Consider the following 22,310-nt stretch of genomic DNA (forward strand, 5'->3'; position numbering starts at 1 on the left):
GGTTTATAAAAAGTGCCTGTCTTCCTCCTGCCTCTTAATTGCTGCTTATGTCCAGTTCACATAACAACATGAAACTTTAAACAATTAAATAACTATTCCTTTTTTCTCCAATACCAAAATGTTCACTGTCAAAACAAGCGAAAATGCCAAAATCTAATGGGGGTACAAATTATTAAATCAACATCTAAAACCTCAGCAAACATATGAAAAGCTAAACTATCTGGTATTGGTTAAATCCTATTACCTGAACTTTGCAACCACTAACACAAACTCAGTTTTATATAGAATAACTGAAATGAGTCGTTAGTTAGGATTACCAAATTATATACTGGTGGCAGATTTTTGTTTTATCAGAATCTTCACATTCAGAAACATAAAATATCTTTAGAGCCTATGCAAAAAACAAATAGATTTACATAGATGAATAAGAAGTTCCATAAAGAAATATAAATATCTATGTCTGGTGCAATTATGGGTATAACAATGTGATGTTATAAAGTAATAAAAAAATTTTTAAAGCTATTAAAATCTGTTGCTGTCTCCTTACAGAATTGGCAAATACACACACAGGCACATGTACGAATTATTAAGTGTAGATATATATTTTAAATTTTTGTAACTTTATCCACAATATCACAGCACAAAAGTAAATTACTAGAATGCTGCTAGAGAGCAAATATTAGTATTCCAGATTGTGTATTAGATCAGAATTGTATGGAGTTCATATTCAGCCCAGACTTAAATGTCTGAAAATGGGTTGACAATTTTTATTAATAAACCAACCTGACGTTTACTGTGTGCTCCTACTATATGATCATAAAAGTATAAAAAAGATTCAATTTTGCTACCAATTCCTAAAGATTCTTAATCCAGGAACATAAATATTTATCTTTATTCTTTGTTTCTTATCTTTAGAATACCTCCTTATTAACAACAAAGTAACCGTTCAATTTCCAGAGAGTGAGATAGGAACACAATATGTAAAATTCTCTCTGAATACAGAAAAACATCAGGTTTTCTGAACATCTTAGATTAATGTACCAGTTCCTTCTGATTAGGTATTATAATACTAAATTTAAAGATTCCAGTAGGTATTCAAGAAAAGGGGCCAGCTAGAATTGCCATCAAAATATTAACAGTGGATCTCTCTAGGTGAGATGCTTTTTACTTTCTTCTTGGTGCTTTGTAAAATTGTTGATAAGAATAATTTTTACTAAAACAATATACCTCTTAAAAAATAGCTGTTCACATAATTTCTGGACTGTAAGTTAAAATAAGTTTTACTGATTTCTCGTTCTCTATTCTTTCTCATTTGCTTACTATCATTGACCAAGAAGTCATGATAAACTTACATAGCCAAGGAAAACCATAAAAATTCTAGATGCTGAGCCATAAAAGAGGATATATAAAGGATGACCAGGAACAAAACCACAAAAGCCTAAGAGTAGGAAGTGATCACAGAGATGATATAACCAAAGCATGAGCCTCCACTATGACACTGTGACAGGGGGGCATACACTCTAATGCAGAAAATATTGTTTTAGCACAAAAAATCAACTTTCTTAATCTTCAGAAAGCACCAACAGGAAGCTTTTCCATGTATCTTTCCTCCATTGTTCCAAAATCTGCTGAATGTTATGATAAAAAATAGATTTAATCCAGCTAGTCAATGACTTCCTTTTTTTTTTTTTTTGTGACTGGTAAGGGGATCATAACCCTTGGCTTGGTGTTGCCTGCACCGCACTCAGCCAGTGAGCGCACCGGCCATCCCTATATAGGATCCGAACCCGCAGCCTCAGCGCTCCCATCGCCGCACTCTCCCGAGTGAGCCACGGGGTCAGCCCAGTGACTCCCTTTTAAGCACTACAGGTAGCTATCACATATTCTCTTCTCACATAGTCTCTTCTCCTGGCTTAACAGCTTCAATCCTTAAACCCATTTGTCCATCATGCTCAGGTTCCTCTGTAGCTTCCCATTCCTCTCCTCTGGCTTCACTCATTTGTTAATACCCTTCCTGACAATCAGCACTGACTAAAATGCTTTAAGTGAGAGCCACATAACCTAAAATGGGACAAAAATGGCGTGGTATATATCCTGAGCACTGTGATTCTTTTATTAATGCTATCTAAGAACAAATCAGCTTAAGTGGTAAATTCTTCATTAAGTGAATTCTCACATGCCTAAGAGTTTCAATCAGAAATGGCAAGTAATTTATCGAATGCCTTTCTAGCATCTATTGAGATGACTACATAGTTGTCCTTATAAAGATCCATTTTATCAATGCATTTCCTAACATTAAAGCATTTCTAGAATAAACTCTACTTGGTCGTAGTGGACGTAATTTTAATATATAATTAAATGACTTCCTAAAATTAAATCAGAATTTTCATTATCTTCCTATGTGAGCCTGTTTCAAAAGGGTTTTTCTGTATGGGTGTTAATGTGTAACTAGTTTGGGTATTAAGGGTTATGTTGACTTCATGGAATGAGCCAGGTAGCCCCAATTTATACAGACTTTTTAAATCAAAACTTTCATGCGATGTTGGTTTAGGGAGAAATTACCACCTACCAATGTTAGTTTTTGTTTTCTTTGTAACCTAAATAAGAGGCCTTAACACCTATCTCTATAGTAGCTGACCACAGGTATAAACTGACCTGACTCCTCTGCATACTGAAGTCATTTCAGATTTTGTCACCTACTGTATGTGCCATTCCTCCAGTTTCATGTCCTCATCCAGAATAAAAATGTGGTAAAAGACAGAGGGTAAATCCTGTGGCATGCCTCCAAGATCACCTCAATTCATGAGTATCACTACGCATGACCTTTTAACCTGGCGTGAATCCAACTAACTACAGTACTTGCAACCCATGTTTTTCCAGTATATTCTAAAGGGTATCATTAGAGTAAAATCTAGAAATACCACATCTAAACATTCAGTCCCCTGATTCTCCACCCCAGTAAACATTACAAAATTATATTTTCATTTTTTGTTTACCATTTAAATTGCAGAAATGCCAACCAAACTGTGTCAAAGGAGCAATGATAAGTATGCCAGAGGGAAAAAAAAAAGCCCACTCTAAGTACTTTCCTCATTTTCTGTTACACTTAAAAAAACCCCTCATTCTAATTAAATAGGTAAAAGAAAATATATGCCCTTATTATGTATAAATCATATCTGGAAATGCATTTTTTTTTTAACAGTAAAGAAGGCAGCTCTAAGGTTTAATTTTTAAAAGAAACTATAAAAGTAGTTTCAAAGTAACTATAAAAGAACTGTAAAAAAGAATGTTGCAAAAGTACAGAATACAGGGCCGAGCCCGTGGCACACTCGGGAGAGTGCGGCGCTGGGAGCGCCGCGAAGCTCCTGCCGCGGGTTCGGATCCTATATAGGAATTGCCGGTGCACTCACTGGCTGAGTGCTGGTCACGAAAAAGACACACAAAAAAAGTACAGAATACAATTCCATTGATATAAAATGTCCAGAACAGACACACTTACATGAAAATATCAGTGGTTGCCTAGATTCAGGGGTGAATGGGAATAAAACTGCAAACACACACAAGGATAGTATTTTGGGTGTTGGAAATATTCTGCAACTGAAATGCAATGGTGATTGTACAATTCTGAATTTACTAAAATCACTGAATTGTGCTATTATATACTTAAGATGGGTGAATTTTATGCTATGTCAATTATACCTCAATAAAGACTCTGGAAAAATAAGTGAACTGAGAGGCCAAAGAGAGGAGACTTGCCCACCCAAGTTTGAAAAAATGCATTCATGTGCCCTCAAAAGAATCCTGTTACCTCCTTGTGTGATCCAAAATCTCTCTGTGAGAAGAACTTGTTGCTAGATACTTGGACCTGTCTTTTACAATAGGTCAGTAATGGCTTCTGCCAGATAAATCATAAATAATACATGCTAGAATACACCTACTTGCCCGTATTCTGCCCTGGAGAGGGTGTGAGGGAAGGCAATCCATTTTTACTGAGAAACTACCATGTGCCTGACACTGGCTAAGTTCATTCATTATCTCATTGAAACCTGACAATAATCCTATATGGTGGGCATTATTTAACCCCACTTTACAGAACAAAAACAGGAGGTTTAAACAAGGTAAGTATTTCATCCAAGATTACAGAATATGTACTTGTCAGATTCCCAGTCCTATACTCTGTTACACTAGGCTTCCTCATGTCAGTCTGAGATGTCAAATTTCCTTACAAATAGGTTTGAGAAAATAACAAAAGTATTACGTATATGAAATAACTCAAACTTGAACTTCCCAAAGATGTGAATATTTTCATCAAAATTTGCTGTACTATAAACAACATGCTTCCTTCAAAATATTTCAACTGAACAAAGGTAAATTAAAATGGCTTTCTATGGTTATGCAACTTCTCAAAAAGACATTTACACACCTATCCCAAGAACAGTTAGTGCAAATGTAATGAACAGTAGTGAACTAGAAATTAACAAACCCTTTGGTTGGGCTGCTTTGTGTTTCTGACATAAAGATGCATTTCCTTTTGGCAGGAGGGTCTTCCTCTTCATCAGAAGAGCTTTCTATTGTTAGGTCAATAACATCCACTTTCTTCTTGCTTGCCTCACTGGCTACAGTCACTGAACAAGGCTTACTGAGGACACTTGAACCTGCATGTGGGGAAATAGAAGAAGGATAAAAAAAAAATCAAAGGTATATAACACCTATAAAATTTAGCTGTAAAAGTCTTGACTATGTAGTATATCCATAACAATATACAGCCAGTAAAGCCACATACTCCACCCCATGGAAAGAAACCAAGTTCCCAACACCAGGTGTTTGTCTGTAATATGACTGCTTACCTGGGGACATAGGGGAGAGCTCTATTCCCTGACAGAGGGTCAAAAGCCTCCTTCAGACAGCTTGCTCTTAAGTCTCTCTCCAGTAATGTCAATGATCTGTGCAGATCCTGCTGCTTACCCTGTCTTCCCAGGTTAGCAGTCATTTCACAGACAGACATCTGGAGTTAGGTAACTGGTCTCAGGCCATGGGACAAGAGTATGTGGTTTCACTGCTGTGTATTCTTACAGACATGTGGTACAGTTAAGTCAGAATCAGATACTTCCATTCTAGCAATCGCACTCATGTCAAAGAATGTACAAACTAGTTGCCATAAGCCACAACTTCACAAAAAGGTGAAAACCCTAATAAGTGGGAAAAAACCCCAAACGTCTCACTTACTTAAACACTTAAAGACTTTCTTATGAATTATCTACTATGTTCTTTCCATCCACTAAGATAATTTCATACACCATGACAACTCACATTATTACAGAAAAGTATATTATTCTCTGTAATCTATTTAAATAAAATAAACTGTTCATTCATAATGGAAAAACAGCAATAACTAATCAATTAAATCACTCCCCATTTTTCCCAAAGATGAGAGAAACTTTGGTCATTGTACTCTTAGGTTTAGCATCAATCACAGGAAAATAATTAATGCCGGCATAAATCCTTTATATTTCTGCTTTCTTTTTTACTCTGAAAATCTATTATCCATTACACTGTTTGATAGAACTTCAAATACAGTCAGAACAAAACCCAAATACAGTAAGTAGATTGTGTTAGATAAAAATAAACTATGTTCAGTTACTCAAACTGCTCTTAGTTTCCCACTCAGTGTGGACAGGGGCAGGGAACTGAAGGATGAGTATACTTTCTAGGTAAACAAAGCAAAGTAAAACTCCTTCCCACAAAGAGACAGAAGGAAACAATTTGTTCACTTTCCTGGCAGCTACTATGACCGCTTTCCCACCCCCATTCATCAATGGATGATGCTGCCTCTCTAACCACACCTTCACATGGGGTTCAGCCTACAGATACTGTAAAAACAACTATGACAAACTGTTCATTTAAATGTCAATTGTAACTTTTCAGTTTGTAACAAACACTATACATTAAAATGATTTTAGGTGACTGTTTCATTTATTTTACATGTGAAAAATATACCAGGAAAAGGCTGATAAGATGGTATAAACCTTACCGCATTTTTAAAGGGAAGAATAAAAAGCATTTGGGGGGAAATTACATATGTGACAGATGATCAAAAGATAAAGTTAGCAAACTGAGCTCCAAATGTAAGGCTAGTGGCCAGCGCTGCACAAGTCTCATTGCTTTGCTCTCTGCGGCCATTCTGCACATACTTTCTATTTTAGTACACGGTTGGCCGGATACTTTCATAGCTTCTTTCTTCGGTCTCATTGGACACCAAGAACCATCTTCTTGGAATTTGATTTCGTCCACATCAGAACAGTCATTGAGAATTTCCATAAAAAGCCTACAAACCAATTAAGAAGCACATACATGGAATCAATGGCTTTGTTCAAAGGTAAAATAAAAAAAGACACATTACCCTAGAGACAAAAGTAATGCAACCTGATCTTTTTTTTATCTGGTATTTCAGTATTTCATACTTTATAACAACTATTATTGTTCCTTCCTCCTAGGTTTTATATCTCTAACAGGCAACACAAGATTAAGTGACTTACTGACTATCATCTAATATATCAGTGGCTAAACAGATAACAGACACCTGGACGGAGTCTCCTAGCTGGGATTGGCAATAAGAACAACCTCCAACACAGCACATAAAACAAAAATAAGTAGACAAAGGTTATTATATAATAAAATAATTTATAAGCTTTAATAACAACAAAAAATGATCAAGGGGTGGGGGAAGGAGGGAAAAGTATGAACATAAAAGAAATCTCAATAAATTTAAAATAACTCAAAGCATGCAAATTATGTTCAATGACCCAAATGGAATTAAAGTCAGTATGAGAAAATAAACTGGAAAATCCCCAAGTATTTGGAAACTAAACACCCCATGAGACAAAGACAAAATAAAAACAAATGAGACAATATTTTGAACTGAATGAAAATGAAAATGTAATAAAATGTGCGGACTGTAGTTAAAGCAGTACTTAGACAAAAATTTATAGCAATAATCTTCCCTATCAGAATAGGTCTCAAATCAATAAATGAAACTAGAAAAAGAGCCAATTAAAGTGAAAGTAAGAAAGGGAAATAAAAAATAGAACAGGAACAAATGAAATAGAAAAAAAAAAGAAAAACAGATATAAATCAATGAAACCAAAAAGTATGATTCTATGAATAGATCAATAAAACTGATAAACTTCTAGTCAGACTTACTGCAGCTCACTTGAAAAGAAATACATAACCCAAGGAGCCCTATGTCTATTAAAGAAATCGGATTTGTAGTTAATGACTACCACGAAGAAAACCCCAGGCCCAAATGTCTTCACTATGGAATTCTATCAAATATTTGAGGAGAAATAATACCACTACTTCCCAATTCACTGTATAAGGCCAGCACTATTCTGATACTAAACCAGAAAGAGACATCACAAAAAATCTACATACACTATGCCCCATGAATGCAAAGTTAGTTTAATATTGGATAGTCAATCAATGTACTGGCATACCTCATTTTATTACACTTTGCTTTATTGAACTTGGCAGATATTGTGATTTTATAAATTGAATACTTCGTGGCAACCCTGTGCTAAGCAATGATTACAGCCCATCTGTGTACAACATGATTTACTGAATATTTTAAGCCCTCTTGTGAGACCTACTACTCAGAAAAAAAGATTTCTTTCAAAATTTTACTGCTCATCGACAACACACCTAGTCACCCAAGAGCTCTGATGGAGATGTATGAGATTAATGTTTTCATGCATGCCAACATAACATCCATCCTGCAGTCCATGGATCAAGGAGTCATTTCGACTTTCAAGTCATCTTATTTACAAAATACATTTTGTAAGGTTATAGATGCTGCAGATAGTGATTCCTCTGATAGATGTGGGCAAAGTAAATTGAAAATCTTCTGGCAGGGATTTACCACTCTAAATGCTATTAAGAACACTCATCACTCATGGGAGGAGGTCAAAATATTAACATTAACAGGAGTTTGAAAGAAGTTGATTCCAACCCTCATGAATGACTGAGGGGACCAAGACTTCAGTGGAGGAAGTAACAGCAGATGTGGTGGAAACAGCAAGAAAACTAGAATAAGAAGTGGAGCCTCAAGATGTGACTGAATTACTACAATCTCAGGATAAAACTTTAACAGATGAGGAGTTGCTTCTTATGGATGAGCTAAGAAAGTGTTTTCCTCAAATGGAAGATTCTACTCATGGTGAACATGCTATAAAGAATGCTGAGATGACAACAAAGAATTTAAAATATTACATAAACTTAGCTGATAAACCAGCGGCAGGGTTTGAAAGAACCGACTCCAACTTCAAAAGAAGTTCTACTGTGGGTGAAACATCAACACACGGCATCATAAACTACAGTGAAATCTTTGGTGAAAGGAAGAGTCAACTGAAGAGGCAAACTTCATGTTGCCCTATTTTAAGAAATTGTCACAGCCACCCCCGCCTTCAGCATAAATACTATCTATACAGAAAATCCTATGTAATCCACAATAAAGCTACTAGAACTACTGAATGAGTTTAATCAGGTTTTAAGATATGAGAACAATATACAAAAATCAACTATGTTTCTATATACTAGCATCAACCAGAAATTTTTTAAAAAACAAATATCATGTCAATAATACGGAACACTTAAGGATAAACTTGACAAAAGATGTACAAGATAAATTGACAACTATAAAACATTACTGAGACAATTAAATAGAGAGATGTGTCAAGTTCATGGATCAGAAGACTCAATACTGTATGTCACCACAAACTGACCTGCAGAATCAATGCAATACAAATCAAAATCCCAGCAGGTTTTTTTCTAAATGACAAGCTGTTTATAAAATTCACTTAGAAATGCAAAAGATCTACAATAGCCAAGATAATTTTCAGAAAGAACAAAGTTGGAAGATTCACATCACCTGATTCCCAGAGAGTCCAATATTGACACAAATATAGACAGACAAATCAATAGAACAGGGTCCAGAGGTAGATCCCACACACATACAGCAACTGATTTTTGAGAAAGGTGCAAAGGCAATTCAATCAGGAAAAAACAATCTTCTGAGCAAATAAATGGTGGTATAACAGTCACATGACCATGCAAAACAAAAAACAACAACAAAAAAAACCCCATCTTAATCTTTACCTTACACCATACACAAAAATTAACTTGATATAGATAATAGACCTAAACGTAAAAGAAAATTGTAAAACACCTTAAAAAAAAAAAAAAATCTTGGAGAAAATTTCTGTGACCTACAGTAAGGGTGAAATGTCTTAATATGATACCAAAAGTGCAGTCCATAAAAGATAAACTTAATAAATTGGACTTCATCCAAATTAAGCACTTCTGCTATCTGAAAGACACTGGTAGGGCTGTGGCTGGTTAGCAAAGCAGGTTAGAGGGCAGCCTTAAAACACAAAGGTCATGGGTTAGGATCCCCATACTGTCCAGCCACCAAAAAAACCGTAGAAGACATTGTAAAGAGATCAAAAAGATAAAACGGCAGAAAATATTTACAAATCACATATCTGATAACAGATTTGTATCTAGAATATATAAAGAACCATCAAGACTTATAATATGAAAATAAACCCAATTAAAAAATAGGCAAAAGTTTGAAGAGTCATTTTACCAAAGACATACAGATGGAGAATAAACACAGAAAGATGCTCAATATGATTAGTAAAAAGGGAAAGCAAAGTAATCTGCAATGGGGTATCACTATATACCACTAGAATGTTTAAAATTAAAAAGACTAACCACACCAAATGTTGGTGAGAATGCAGAGCAACTGGAACTCTCATAATATTGCTAGTGGAAACATAAAACAGTACAACCACTTTGGAAAACAGTTTGACAGTTTCTTAAAAAGTTAAGCACACACCCAAGCATGTGACCAGGCATTCCACTAACCCTAACCCTAACCCTAACCCAAGATAAATGAAAACACTTATCCACACAAAGACCTGGGCAGGAATGTTCACAGCAGCTCTACTTGCAACAGCCCAAAACCAGAAAAAACCCATCAACATGTGAACTGATAAACTGGCATATCTATCTATACAACAGAAAGTGACTCAGCAATAAAAATGAACTATCAGTACATGTGGCAATATGGAGGCATCTCAAATAAGTATGCTGAGTAAAAAACGCTAGACAAAGGAAGCACGTACTTTATGACTGCATTCATATAAAATTCTAAAAAATCTGAGCTAATCTACAGGAACAGAAAGCATATCAGTGTTTGCCTGAGGACTGAGTGATGGGAAAAAGTAGATACATGAGAAAACACTGGGTGTGATGGATATATTCAATATCTTGATTGGGGTGATGATTTCACAGGTATATACAGATCAAAATTTATCAAATTGTACACTTTACATATGTGCAGTTCTCATAACTCATAAAACTGGTAAAAATAAGTAAAAAGGAAAAAATCCCTCTTCCATGAGAAGATGTTTATTTTCCCCAACTATATTGAAAACTTAGTATAATTCCAAGCAAAATTCAAACATGATAGTTTTGTGTAATTTGAGAACACTTTTACTCAAGTGAAAATGGCAGAATATATTGTAATACAAGTTGAGAAAATTCTGAAAAGAAATGGTCTAAGAAATATTAACATATAATCGAGTAACTAGTTTTGTATTGGCCCACTAATACTTTGATCAACGGAACAAACAGCAGTTCAGAAATTAACACTAGTATCTATCAGACTATATTAGATGATACAGGTAGTATCTCAAGGCCGTGAGAGAAATTATGAAATAAATGTTGTTAAGACTACTGACAACCAATCTGGGTGGTAGGCTTGGGTGATCCCTACCTTAATGGAATCATCTACTCCCTACCCTAAAGTTTCTTCTCCATTCCCAGTTTTCCTCACATAGTCCATTCTTTACCTTCGTAGCATGCAACACTTAATATGCAATTTTTTACTGTTTCCCACACTAGAAATGCTGTGTTCACCATTTTACACTCAGTATCTAAGACATAACAAGTAAGTATTGTTACTGTGCATCAAATGCATCTCCCCAAAGTTCACATACTGGAAACTTGATCTCCATTCTAATGATGTTAAGGGGGTGGGAAATCCAATTATGGTATGTGAAAGGTGGGGCCTTTAAGAGGTGATTAGATTTATGAGGACTGTGCCTTTGTGAATGGATTAACGCATTCATGGAGTAATAGGTGTGACTCTGACGGCTTTATAAGGAGAGCAAGTAAGAAATTTAGTTCTCTTTTGCTCAGGCCATTCTCACCATGTGATACCCTGGTAGTTCAGGACCCTGTAAAGAATTCCCATCAGAAGGCCCTCACCAGATGCACACCCTGGACTGTGAACTTCCCAGTCTCCTAAACTCTAAGAAATAAATTGCATTTCTTTATCAATTACCCAGTTTCAGATATTCTATTATAAGCAAAAGAAATGATCTAATACAATTATGTTGAATGAATTCATGAAGAAATACATAAGAAATGAAGAACTACAGAACTGGAAAAAAAATTATTATAAATGTTTCTGATAAAAAACAAATGAATGTTTATATAAAATCTCTAGGACTTTTAAGGGCAGAAATCCAAAAAGAACAGACACACTTGAAATCAAAATGTAAAGCTTCTGAATGAAAAATGAAAACAAGCCACAATAAATAAAATTAAAAGGCAAACCAACTGTGAAAATACATTTGGCATATGTAGACAAAGAATATCCTCAATATATAAGGAGCATTACACTCAACTTTTAGATGTTGTGTATACTGACTTAATGGAGGAACACACATGAAATTAAGAATTTAACAGCTAAATTTTTTTAATTTATAAATTTACATGAAGAATAATTCACTTTTTTGGTTTTCAATTTTGAGTTTCAAGAAGTGTGTAGACTCATGTAATCACCACAATAATCAAGGTACAGAATAGTTCCATCACCTCCCCAAATTTCCTTGTGCTGTCCTTTTGTAGTCAACTCATCCCAATATCCCTAACCCTTGGCAAACTGTTCTCCATCTCTATAGTTTAGCCTATTCCAGGATGTCAAATAAATTGTAGATTACTGTCTACTGTGCAAATGTACCCAGTTTATTTATCCACTCACCATTTAAAGGCCGTCTGGATTGTTTCTAGTTTTGGATGATTATGAATAAAGCTGCTCTTATATTATGATCATCTGCATATCAAAAACATATTTTTGGGGGGGAAAACTTAATGAAAAATTATCAAAACTGACTCAAGGAAAGTTGATCACTTTAAGGGACCTGTAATCGTTACTAAATACATTAAATTAGTACCATCATCAAAATAAACAGTTGCAAAGAAGAGAGAACCTTGGTACTAAACCTGGACAAGGATAGTAGGATAATAGAAAATCATATGGTAATGTCACTTTTGAATGAATATGAACAAAAAATATTAAATGAAATTAAATTCAGAATTGTTTAAAACCCATATGTCCTGACCAAGTAGGATTTATCCCAGGAATCTGGCACTCAATAGCAGAAGATATATCAATGTAATTGACCACTTATCATATTAAAGGAGAAAATATGTATGATCATCTCAGTAGATGTGGAAAATATTTGATAAAATGCTATACCTTTCATGACTAAAAGAAAATGCTTATCTAACTAGAAATAGAAGAGACCTCTTTTAATCTGCTATAGTGTCATCCAAAAATCTACAATACCATTTTACTTAATGATGAAATTTTAGCAAGATTTCCTCTGAAGTAAAGAACAATAGATGGATGGCTATTACTGCTCTTCTTACATACATTATATTGGAGGTCCTACTCCAAAAACCAAATCAGAGCATTTGGTAAGGCTGCTGTGTACAGCACCAACACAGAAAAATTATTAGCATCTCTAGATACAAATAATAACCTATTAGTCAAGATTTGATATTTGTTGTAATTCCAAAGTTTCAATAGGATTTTCCACAGAACTTAATCTGATTCTAAGATACATACATAAAAGTATAAGTGTGTAAGTAACCAAGATAAATTTGAAAAAGAAGAAAGATAAAAGATCTGCTCCATAGCAACCAAGACCTATTATGAAGTGGGACAATTCACCAAACACCAATCTGTCAAATGGCCAATTTAATGAAGGGCCAGTTTGCCAAAAGCCAATTTCCCAAAAGTTAATTTGCTGAAGGATTAACTCCACAAATGACTTATTCACAGAATTTACAAGATGTACTGAGCAGCCACAAATGTGTGTTAAGAAATATTCTTAGCTTTTAGTTATGCTCTTAGTTAGAATTTTAATCAAGAGTATATTCAACATAATAAATACAGTCAAGGATACATATTCAAGATGATATACTTCAAAGATATATTCCTGATGAATATAACCAATAACTTTATAAGATAGTCTTCATTAACACATTCTTATAAACAACATACACAAGAAAAGATCAAATACATACACGAACACAGTCAAGACTATATTAAATATTCAGGAATATATTCTTCATAATTTAATTTTTGGCAAATATAATATTTATTCAAATGCTGCTAATAAAAAATGCAATTTAGGAAGAACAAAAAAAGAGTTTGGGCTCCAGAGTCAGAAAACCTTGGGCATGAATTCCAGTTTTGATCTTACCAGCTGCAGTAATGTGATTGTATCTACCCTACTTCCTCCAGTTTTTTGCATAGACCCTAATTGCTACTTCAAGAAGTTCTAGGTAACCAAAATGACATCACTAAGCAGACTTTTCCCTCTTTCTCATGTTTTTTTTTTTTTTAAAACACAATCTTGAAAGCAAAAATAAAGAATATACACATCCTCTTGTCCCCAACACAAATCATATCATAAAGATAAAAGGGTCACTAACCACAGTTTAAGATTGAGTATAATTAAGTATAAATAAAATATGCAAACATCTGAACTTCGTGCTAAGTACATTTATATCAGGCTGTATTGAATGAAGACATAGCCAACAGCTGTTAAAAGAGATATACTTACCCATCTAATATTAGACTTTCATAGGCAGCTTTTTTGTCACACACAGGACAAATCCAGGTGGGCTTCTTCTCATTCATTTGTAGATAAAGGGCAGCATCGAAACACTGCAGATGTGTACAAGTCACTGCACGGCACGGGATTGTCAGCCTCATTTTTCCTAACTACAGAACAGAGAACACAACACGGAAAACTGGTTCAGAAAGGAGAACAAAGACTCAAATGGAACAGAGCCAGTCAAAAAAGTCTGAAGAAACCATACAAAAAGATCAAATTGAAAAAGAAACACAAACCAGTGTTTATTTTCATCAATATTACTATATATTTTTATCCATTGCTTTATGATTTCTGAAAGACCATTTCACTTTTGCAAAATAGGTCACGTTTAAATCTATGTTATGTATATATAAAGATATATATATAATGAAAACAAGACTCCTCCTCACCTGTCCTCAGTCTCCCTATTAAGAAGGAATCAGTGTTATTCATCTCTTGCATGTCCTTTCACAGATGTTTTATGCATTAAGTGCATATATTTTCCCAGAAATGGTGGCAAACATTACACACAATTCTTCACCTTACTTGTGTCACATAACTTGGTGACTGCTACACACATACCAGTATATAAAAAGCTACCATTATATGAAGGCATCACAATTTATTTAACCAGTACACCAGTGATGGACTTTTAAATTATTTCAGATCTTTTCTCACTACAAACAACACTGTAATACATGGTCATAGGGTAAATTTCTGGAAGCAGAACTTTTGGGTCAAAGGGAAAGTGCATTTGTGATTTTTGTCACATTGACAAACTACGTTCCACAGAGATTATCTGATTTACACATCACATGTATGAGAATACTTCAAAAAGTTCACGGCAAGATTAGTATTATTTTTTAATTTTATCATTCCACAAACTTTTTGAAGTACCTTCATACACTTAACCTCGTCAGTACGTTATTGAATTCTTTGATCGCTGCCAACTCATAGGACAGAAATACCCTATTATAGCCTGTAAACTACATTTTTCTTACTAAAAGTGGTAACTGAGCCTCTTTTTTTCACTTCTAAGAGTCACTTGTATTTCTAAGAACTGTCTATTCATAACCTTTTCTCACTTTCCATTTGGTTATTAATCTTTTATCTACTTATAGGAGCTTCTTTATATGAGAGAAATCAGCCTCATGTGATAAGAACTACAAATATATTTTTCATTTGTTCATTAAAATTTTTTACTTTTATATTCATATAATCAAATGTGTCAGTCTTTCAATATACTTTTATATAACTACAGTGCTTTGGTTCAATTCTTATTCCAACTGATAAGAGATCTACCAACACCAAACACCCAGACTAGATCATATCAGGTTTTCCTATGAAACTCTTCAAACCTCCCCATACATTTCCTTGACAGAAAATAACCCCTTATTGTATGTTCTCAAATGGGTAGAAGAGAGAAGCTCAAATGCTCTCGGCACAAAGAAATGATGAATTTTTACAATGACGAATATGCTAATTATCTTGTTTTGATAACACATTGTATACATGTACTGAAATATAACTCTGTACCCCATAAACATGTACAATCAATACATGTCAATTACAAAACATATAAAAATATATACAAAAGAGAAAAAGAAAACATCCCCATTTATAACCAGCTCTGTTATTTCGATTGAAAATCTGTTTCTCCTTCTAGACACCAAGCTCCATAAAGGACAGGACCTATTTCTCTGTTCACCACTGTAATCCCACTGTCCTACCACAATACTAGCTTGTACTAGCTTGCAGCATGTGCTTGTTATTTGTTGACCAGACAGAAGAATGCACGGATAAAGACTGGAAAGGGGACAGAGAGAAAGGAAGGGAAGAAAGGAAGGACTTTACATGCACTACAAAGTCTAGAAGAATTCACAGCAAACTTATTTACTCTGCCTGGGTGGTAGAATTTTGAGGATGTTCCTTTTTTTCTCCTTTTTGGTTTATCTATAATTTCTAAGACTTCAAAAATGGACATTTTGTTATTTTGTAACTTAAGAAGAAAATAATCTAGCCAAATCATCAACAGCAGTACCTAAGGCTTATACAGTTCAACCTATGTATAAAGTACAGTGTTGAGTACTTTACATTAATTCCAATAACACTTTTACATTTAAACTTAATTACACTATAAGGATGATACTATCATCCCCATTCTAAATCGAAGAAACTTAGGCACAAAGAAGCTAAATAACCTGACTAACATTACAAAGTTAGAAAATGGCTGAGCTACAGCATCCGGGAAATACAAATCAAAACCACACTGAGATACCACCTAACCCCAGTTAGGATGGCTAAAATCCAAAAGACTCTGAACGATAAATGCTGGCGAGGCTGCGGAGAAAAAGGAACTCTCATGCATTGTTGGTGGGACTGCAAAATGGTGCAGCCTCTATGGAAAATGGTATAGAGGTTCCTCAAACAACTGCAGATAGATCTACCATACGACCCAGCTATCCCACTGTTGGGAATATACCCAGAGGAATGGAAATCATCAAGTCGAAGGTATACCTGTTCCCCAATGTTCATCGCAGCACTCTTTACAATAGCCAAGAGTTGGAACCAGCCCAAATGTCCATCATCAGATGAGTGGATACGGAAAATGTGGTACATCTACACAATGGAATACTACTCAGCTATAAAAACGAATGAAATACTGCCATTTGCAACAACATGGATGGACCTTGAGAGAATTATATTAAGTGAAACAAGTCAGGCACAGAAAGAGAAATACCACATGTTCTCACTTATTGGCGGGAGCTAAAAATTAATATATAAATTCACACACACACACACACACACAAAACCGGGGGGGGGGGGAGAGAAGATATAACAACCACAATTACTTGAAGTTGATACGACAAGCAATCAGAAAGGACATTGTTGGGGGGGAGGGAGAAGGGAGGGAGGTTTTGGTGATGGGGAGCATTAATCAGCCACAATGTATATCGAGAAAAAATAAATAAATAAAATAAATAAATAAATAAATATTTAAAAAAAAAAAAAAAAAAAAAAGAAAATGGCTGAGCTAAGATCTGAACTGAGGAGCTCTGGCTGCAGAGTCCATGCTCATCACTGTGCTATACTGCCTCTACCTAAGTGTTTAACTAGAATTCTAAAAGAGAACTTAGAAGTTATAGTGATTCAAGCAAGTTTGCAGCACAACATAAATCATCATTTAAAACAGAAAACAGTCAGAATAAAATTTGACACAACCTCTCTTATAATGTGTGCTTCTGTACTTTTCCTTCAATAACAAATTATCCCCTTAGTTATCTAGAATCTTTAAAGTATACTAAGAGGTTTTACATAAATCTCAAAAAATCCACATAACAACTCTGACCCCAAAAGAGATAACTATGTTTCTATTCTTAAAATGAAGGTGCTGAAGCTAGAAGAGGCTGAAACCACACACTCACAGAGACACAGGTGGTGGAGCTGCAATGCAAATCCAAATGTTCCTCACCTGACTGATACACTCCTAGTTTCATAACATTAAAATGGGGCTGAGTTGTGAGTTGTGGTTTTAGTTATCCACCTCTTTCTATTTTACTATGAGCTTTTGTTCTATTAGAAATGAATGTTGACTAAATAGCTATTCAGCACCCAATGAGATAATCACAGGTTTTTCCATCCTTTCAATTACAAAATGAATAATTCTAACAGATTTTCTAAAATCAAACTATCCTTGCATTGCTAGGAGGCATCCCCTTGTTATCATATGATTCTTTTCAAATAGCACTGGTATAACTATTGGCTGGCATTTTATTTAGGAATTTTCCATAAATATAAGTGAGTTTTCCTTTTTACACAATCAGTGCTTATGAACAAACTGTAAATAATTACAGAATAGGTTGAAAATAAGTTACACTATACCTATTCAGCAAAATACCTACAGTTATTAAAATAAGACAGAGCTACCCATACAAATATATTTAAGATAGCACAATACTATTTTTCCAGTAAATATACATGTGATTATGAGCAGAGAGCTAAATCTAGAAAGATATATATCATACTATTAGTAATATGGTTACATGTACATAATAGGACTTGGTAACTAAAATTTTCATTTTTTATTATTTCAGTTCTACTTGAACAATTTTATAATTTAGTAAGTATTATTTGTCCATTTTAACAATTTTTTTCTTTAAAATAATGCTCCAACAGCTTACTATGGTTTTCACAGGCTACCAGTTCTGAAACTTTTGGTTTTATAACCCCTTTACACTCCTAAAAATTGAGAACTCCCAACAGTTTTTTATGTATGTGGGCTACGTTTAGTAATATTTATTAGAAATTAAGACAGATATTTTTAAAAGAGTACACAAGTACACATTCCATTAGCCATCAGAGCAAAGACATCATTTCCTGTCAGTAATCCCTGTTAAACATCACAGTATACTCATGAGAGATGAGAGAAATTGTGTTAGTATTACAGTCATGTGCTACACAACAACATTTCAATCAATACTGGATCACATATATGACAGTGATCCCATAATTTTACAATGGCTATACCATATAGACTATGTGTGTAGTAGGCTACACCATCAGGTTTCTGTAAGTACACTCTATGAAATTTGTACAATGACAAAATCATCTAACAATCCATTTCTCAGAACATATGCCCATTGTAAAAAGACATATGAGTGTATTATAAAAATAGTTTTGACTTTGTGGACCTCTTCAAAGAGTCTCAAGGACCCTCAGGTAGTCCAGGGCCATGCTTTGCAAACTAGTTTCTTCTTTTAATGCCATTTTCATCTCTCCTATCACTTCTTTAAAATTTCCACAGCATATAGAATGCACTAATACTAACTAGCAAAATCTGATCTATTTCCAAATACTGATAATAGCATATTAAAAAGAATGTGCTAAATTCTAATTTAATCAGATGACACATTTTGAAACTTATCGTTTTTATGAATGAAACAGCTTCTAAACAATGGCAGTATCTAAATTGATATTTGCTTCACTGTAGACTAATTAGTATCAATCTAAATGAAAAATGGACCAAAGTGGTGGTTTTGAACTTTTTGGCAGAACTTTTTAAAAAACATATTAGGTAGAATTCCCAGAGGTAAAAATCAAACCTAGCTTTCCTTTTATATCTCCCAGTCCACCTCTGCAAGACAGACTGAAAATCACTAGCTGACATCACCAAGGTAAAACTCTAATGTAAAATTCAGATATTGTGTTCAGAAATGTAATTATGCACACTCATTCAGATCTCTTTTCAAAAACAACTGTGAAATGACCTTCTTTAGGTCCCAAGGACAGAGGTCTTAAAACTTACTCCCACTATCCAGACTCATATCTACTCTAAATCATTATACAAACATATTATGAAATACAACAAACATTTCTTCCATCATCCTAGGCTGTAATTTTCTCTCATTTTTGCCAAAGAAACCCAGGGCTCACCTCTTACCCTCCCAAGTGCCAAGGATCCATTCTTTTTTAATTTCCCATTACTGCACCAGATCCCATGTTTTTTCTACAGTTAGCTGGGCAGACTACCTTCTGCTTTCTCCAGCTGACACTACAGCTGCCTCTTCCTCAAAAACTACCTTTATCATCATCTACCTTCTGTCATCTATCCATCAAATCTGATCAAAACACCTGTGTTTGGTAATACCACATATTACAATTTAGCTACCCAACTTTTATGTTAACACTACTACAGCCCAAAGAGTACCATTTACTCTTTCCTGAGAAAGTACTCTGAAAAAACCAGGTAGGATAAACCCTGAGGAAAGGCTCAAGAGATAGTCTCAGAAACAGGCCTGTTGTTACTTAACAAGAGGAGAAATAAAACATTTAATAAAACAGGACAAAAAACTACTTGGCCTGTTATTTCATTTCTTCAAATAACTGATGTTAATTTTCTTAAAACTGTCATGTTTGAAAGGAATTGCTCCCTATTCTTACACAGAAGGAACCCTTATCACCCTGATATATGGTTGAGTATCCCTTATCCAAACTGTTTGAGACCAGAAGTGTTTCACATGTCAGATTTTTTCAAATTTTGGAATATTTGCAGAATACATATTGGCTGAGCATCCCAAATCCGAAAATCCAAAATCTGAAATGCTTCAGTAAGCATTTCCTTTGAGTGTCATGTTGGCCTTCAAAAAGTTCTAGATTTTGGAGTGTCTGGGATTTTGGAATTTTGGATTTGAAATGTTCAACCCATACTACTTGCACTATTTATTGAAAGTCTGAGAATCTTTTAGTATGTTTGGCCACTGTGTTTTGTTTTGGTTGTTCTCATACAGGTGTGGCAGTCTGACAGGGGAAAAAACTGGTTCTAAGAAAAGAGGACTTAGAGAAAAACGGCACTGTGCAACTGTAGAACTTCTTAGGAAAAGCCCTTTTTTCTTGAATAGTCTGACATTGTAAAACACAGAGGTGACATGAGTTCCCTCCTCATACAGTGACTGTACCTAGCCAGAAAGTAATTTTTGTCAATATATTGAGTTCAACCATTAAAAACTGTCAATATCCAACTGTTTTTGACCAGCAAAATGGCAATTTCACTTGTTTCAATCTAATATCAATTTTAATATGAGAAGGAAGAAAAAGGTAACGTGAAGACATTCAAACGAACTCATGTCTGAAGGTCTGCACAGAGCTTGTGAGCAAGGGAGGTTGTGAGTCCAAACACACGCTCTCTAGAGCCTCTGCCACCACCTCAGGGCATTAATGTCCTCCCCTGCTGGGACTGCACAACTTCTCCCTGAGTTTGATAATCATAGGTTCCTAGTTTCTATGCAATGCCCATATCAGAAAATTCTACTCTTTTTCATTAGAGGCAAGTTAATTTTTTTAATGATGATAAAAAAACAAAGCTTTAGAAAGAATGATATCTGCAAATACGGCTTTCCAGGGGACTAGAGATGTGCTCTTATAATCAGGACATTTACATTTTAGCCCAATCTGGCAGCATGGTATACTGGAAACAGAACTGGAACAATGTCTGAAGATTAAAATTTTTATCCTTGTTCTACTACTAACTGTGTGATTTGGGTTAGCCAACCTCTTTCAGTCTCTGTTTTGTCATCTGTAAAATGGGGACAACTCCATACAGATTTGCTAAGACAGTTAAATAAGGAGCACACAGCTGGAACTCACATATCATTCCCTCCTCTCTCTGACACAACTTTCTCTCCATTTAAAAATCTGTACATTTCTCACAATGGTAGGTAGTCATCAAATATGCCCAAAACTACATTATAAATTTGTGATCCCATGACTTTCACATTTGAAAGTCCCCCTCAAACACTAGTGATTTTTAAGAAGCCTTCATCCACTATTCTTGACCTCTCCAATCTCTTCTTTGGTACTCCAATAGTACAATTATATATGGTAAGGACATCATGCTGCTTTTTCATGTGAATTGGTTTTATCTATCAAACTAAATTATAAACTTTATGATAATTTCTTAGGAAGTCCTCAGTATCTTCTACCACCATTTGCTCAGTGCCAAGCACATAAGAGGATCTCAGAGTTTCTGACTGATTTTTCCTCCATAGTCTCTATGTGAAAGGGTATTAAAAAAGTTATTTTGCAATTTAAAAGTACATTACAAAGACATCCTAACTCCTTAACCAAGTCTATCAATTAATAGTTATCATGCCCTAGTCATTTTATTGCTAATTTTCAATACCGTGTATATTCTGATAAAAGGAGGCAGCTCTTATTATGTACTTATTATTAGCTGTGGATTATTTACAGCATTAATTATGACAGATTATTCTGAGCCTAAAGCCATCTTCCCTCTTCAACTCAATATCCCTTTAGGTCTCTTGTTTAGTCATTGCCTGAAGAATACAATGGATTATAATGGCTAATCATGAAGATTCCTAAATGGGAAAAGACAAAAGTTCAAAATTCTATTGTAATAATTCACTTCCACACATACTTTTATAGGAAAATTAATTATTCATATAATTCCCCAGAATGTTTGTTGTTTTACTTACAGGGCACATCAAGGATACCCGAAGGCTAGTTGTGGCAATTTCACTATCAGGATCTGCAGTAAGTTTTTCTTTAACTTTAAAAAGAAAGGGAAAAAAATCAAAAATTTTAAAACTAACAGTGACATATCAACAAAATTATAGAAATATATAGCATGTTTTTAAAAAATTTCCCAAGCGCTTTGAATAGGTCAAAAACTGCAAAAAAAACCAAAAAATGTTAAAATTTAATGTATTGAAACACAATCATATTCCCAGTATTTAGGTTAAAGAATTATGAAGGTGCAAACTCTAGATCACATGTTTAATT

General features: G+C 34.6%; 1 protein-coding gene across 6 annotated transcripts in view; it reads right to left on the bottom strand.

Annotated features, from left to right (window-relative positions):
• The window catches only part of PIAS2 (protein inhibitor of activated STAT 2), a 114,708-nt gene that overhangs the window by 11,955 nt on the left and 80,443 nt on the right, over window positions 1-22,310 (bottom strand). For all 6 annotated transcript variants that reach the window (XM_063076606.1, XM_063076605.1, XM_063076604.1 and 3 more), the window contains 4 exons: window positions 22,004-22,077; window positions 13,980-14,140; window positions 6,192-6,325; window positions 4,484-4,655 (listed from right to left, as the gene is read on the bottom strand). In XM_063076606.1, coding sequence (XP_062932676.1) covers window positions 4,484-4,655; window positions 6,192-6,325; window positions 13,980-14,140; window positions 22,004-22,077 — 541 coding nt within the window. The remainder of the gene's footprint in view (window positions 1-4,483; window positions 4,656-6,191; window positions 6,326-13,979; window positions 14,141-22,003; window positions 22,078-22,310) is intronic.

The sequence above is a fragment of the Cynocephalus volans genome, chromosome 13, assembly GCF_027409185.1.
Source record: "Cynocephalus volans isolate mCynVol1 chromosome 13, mCynVol1.pri, whole genome shotgun sequence".
Taxonomy (NCBI): Eukaryota; Metazoa; Chordata; class Mammalia; order Dermoptera; family Cynocephalidae; genus Cynocephalus; species Cynocephalus volans.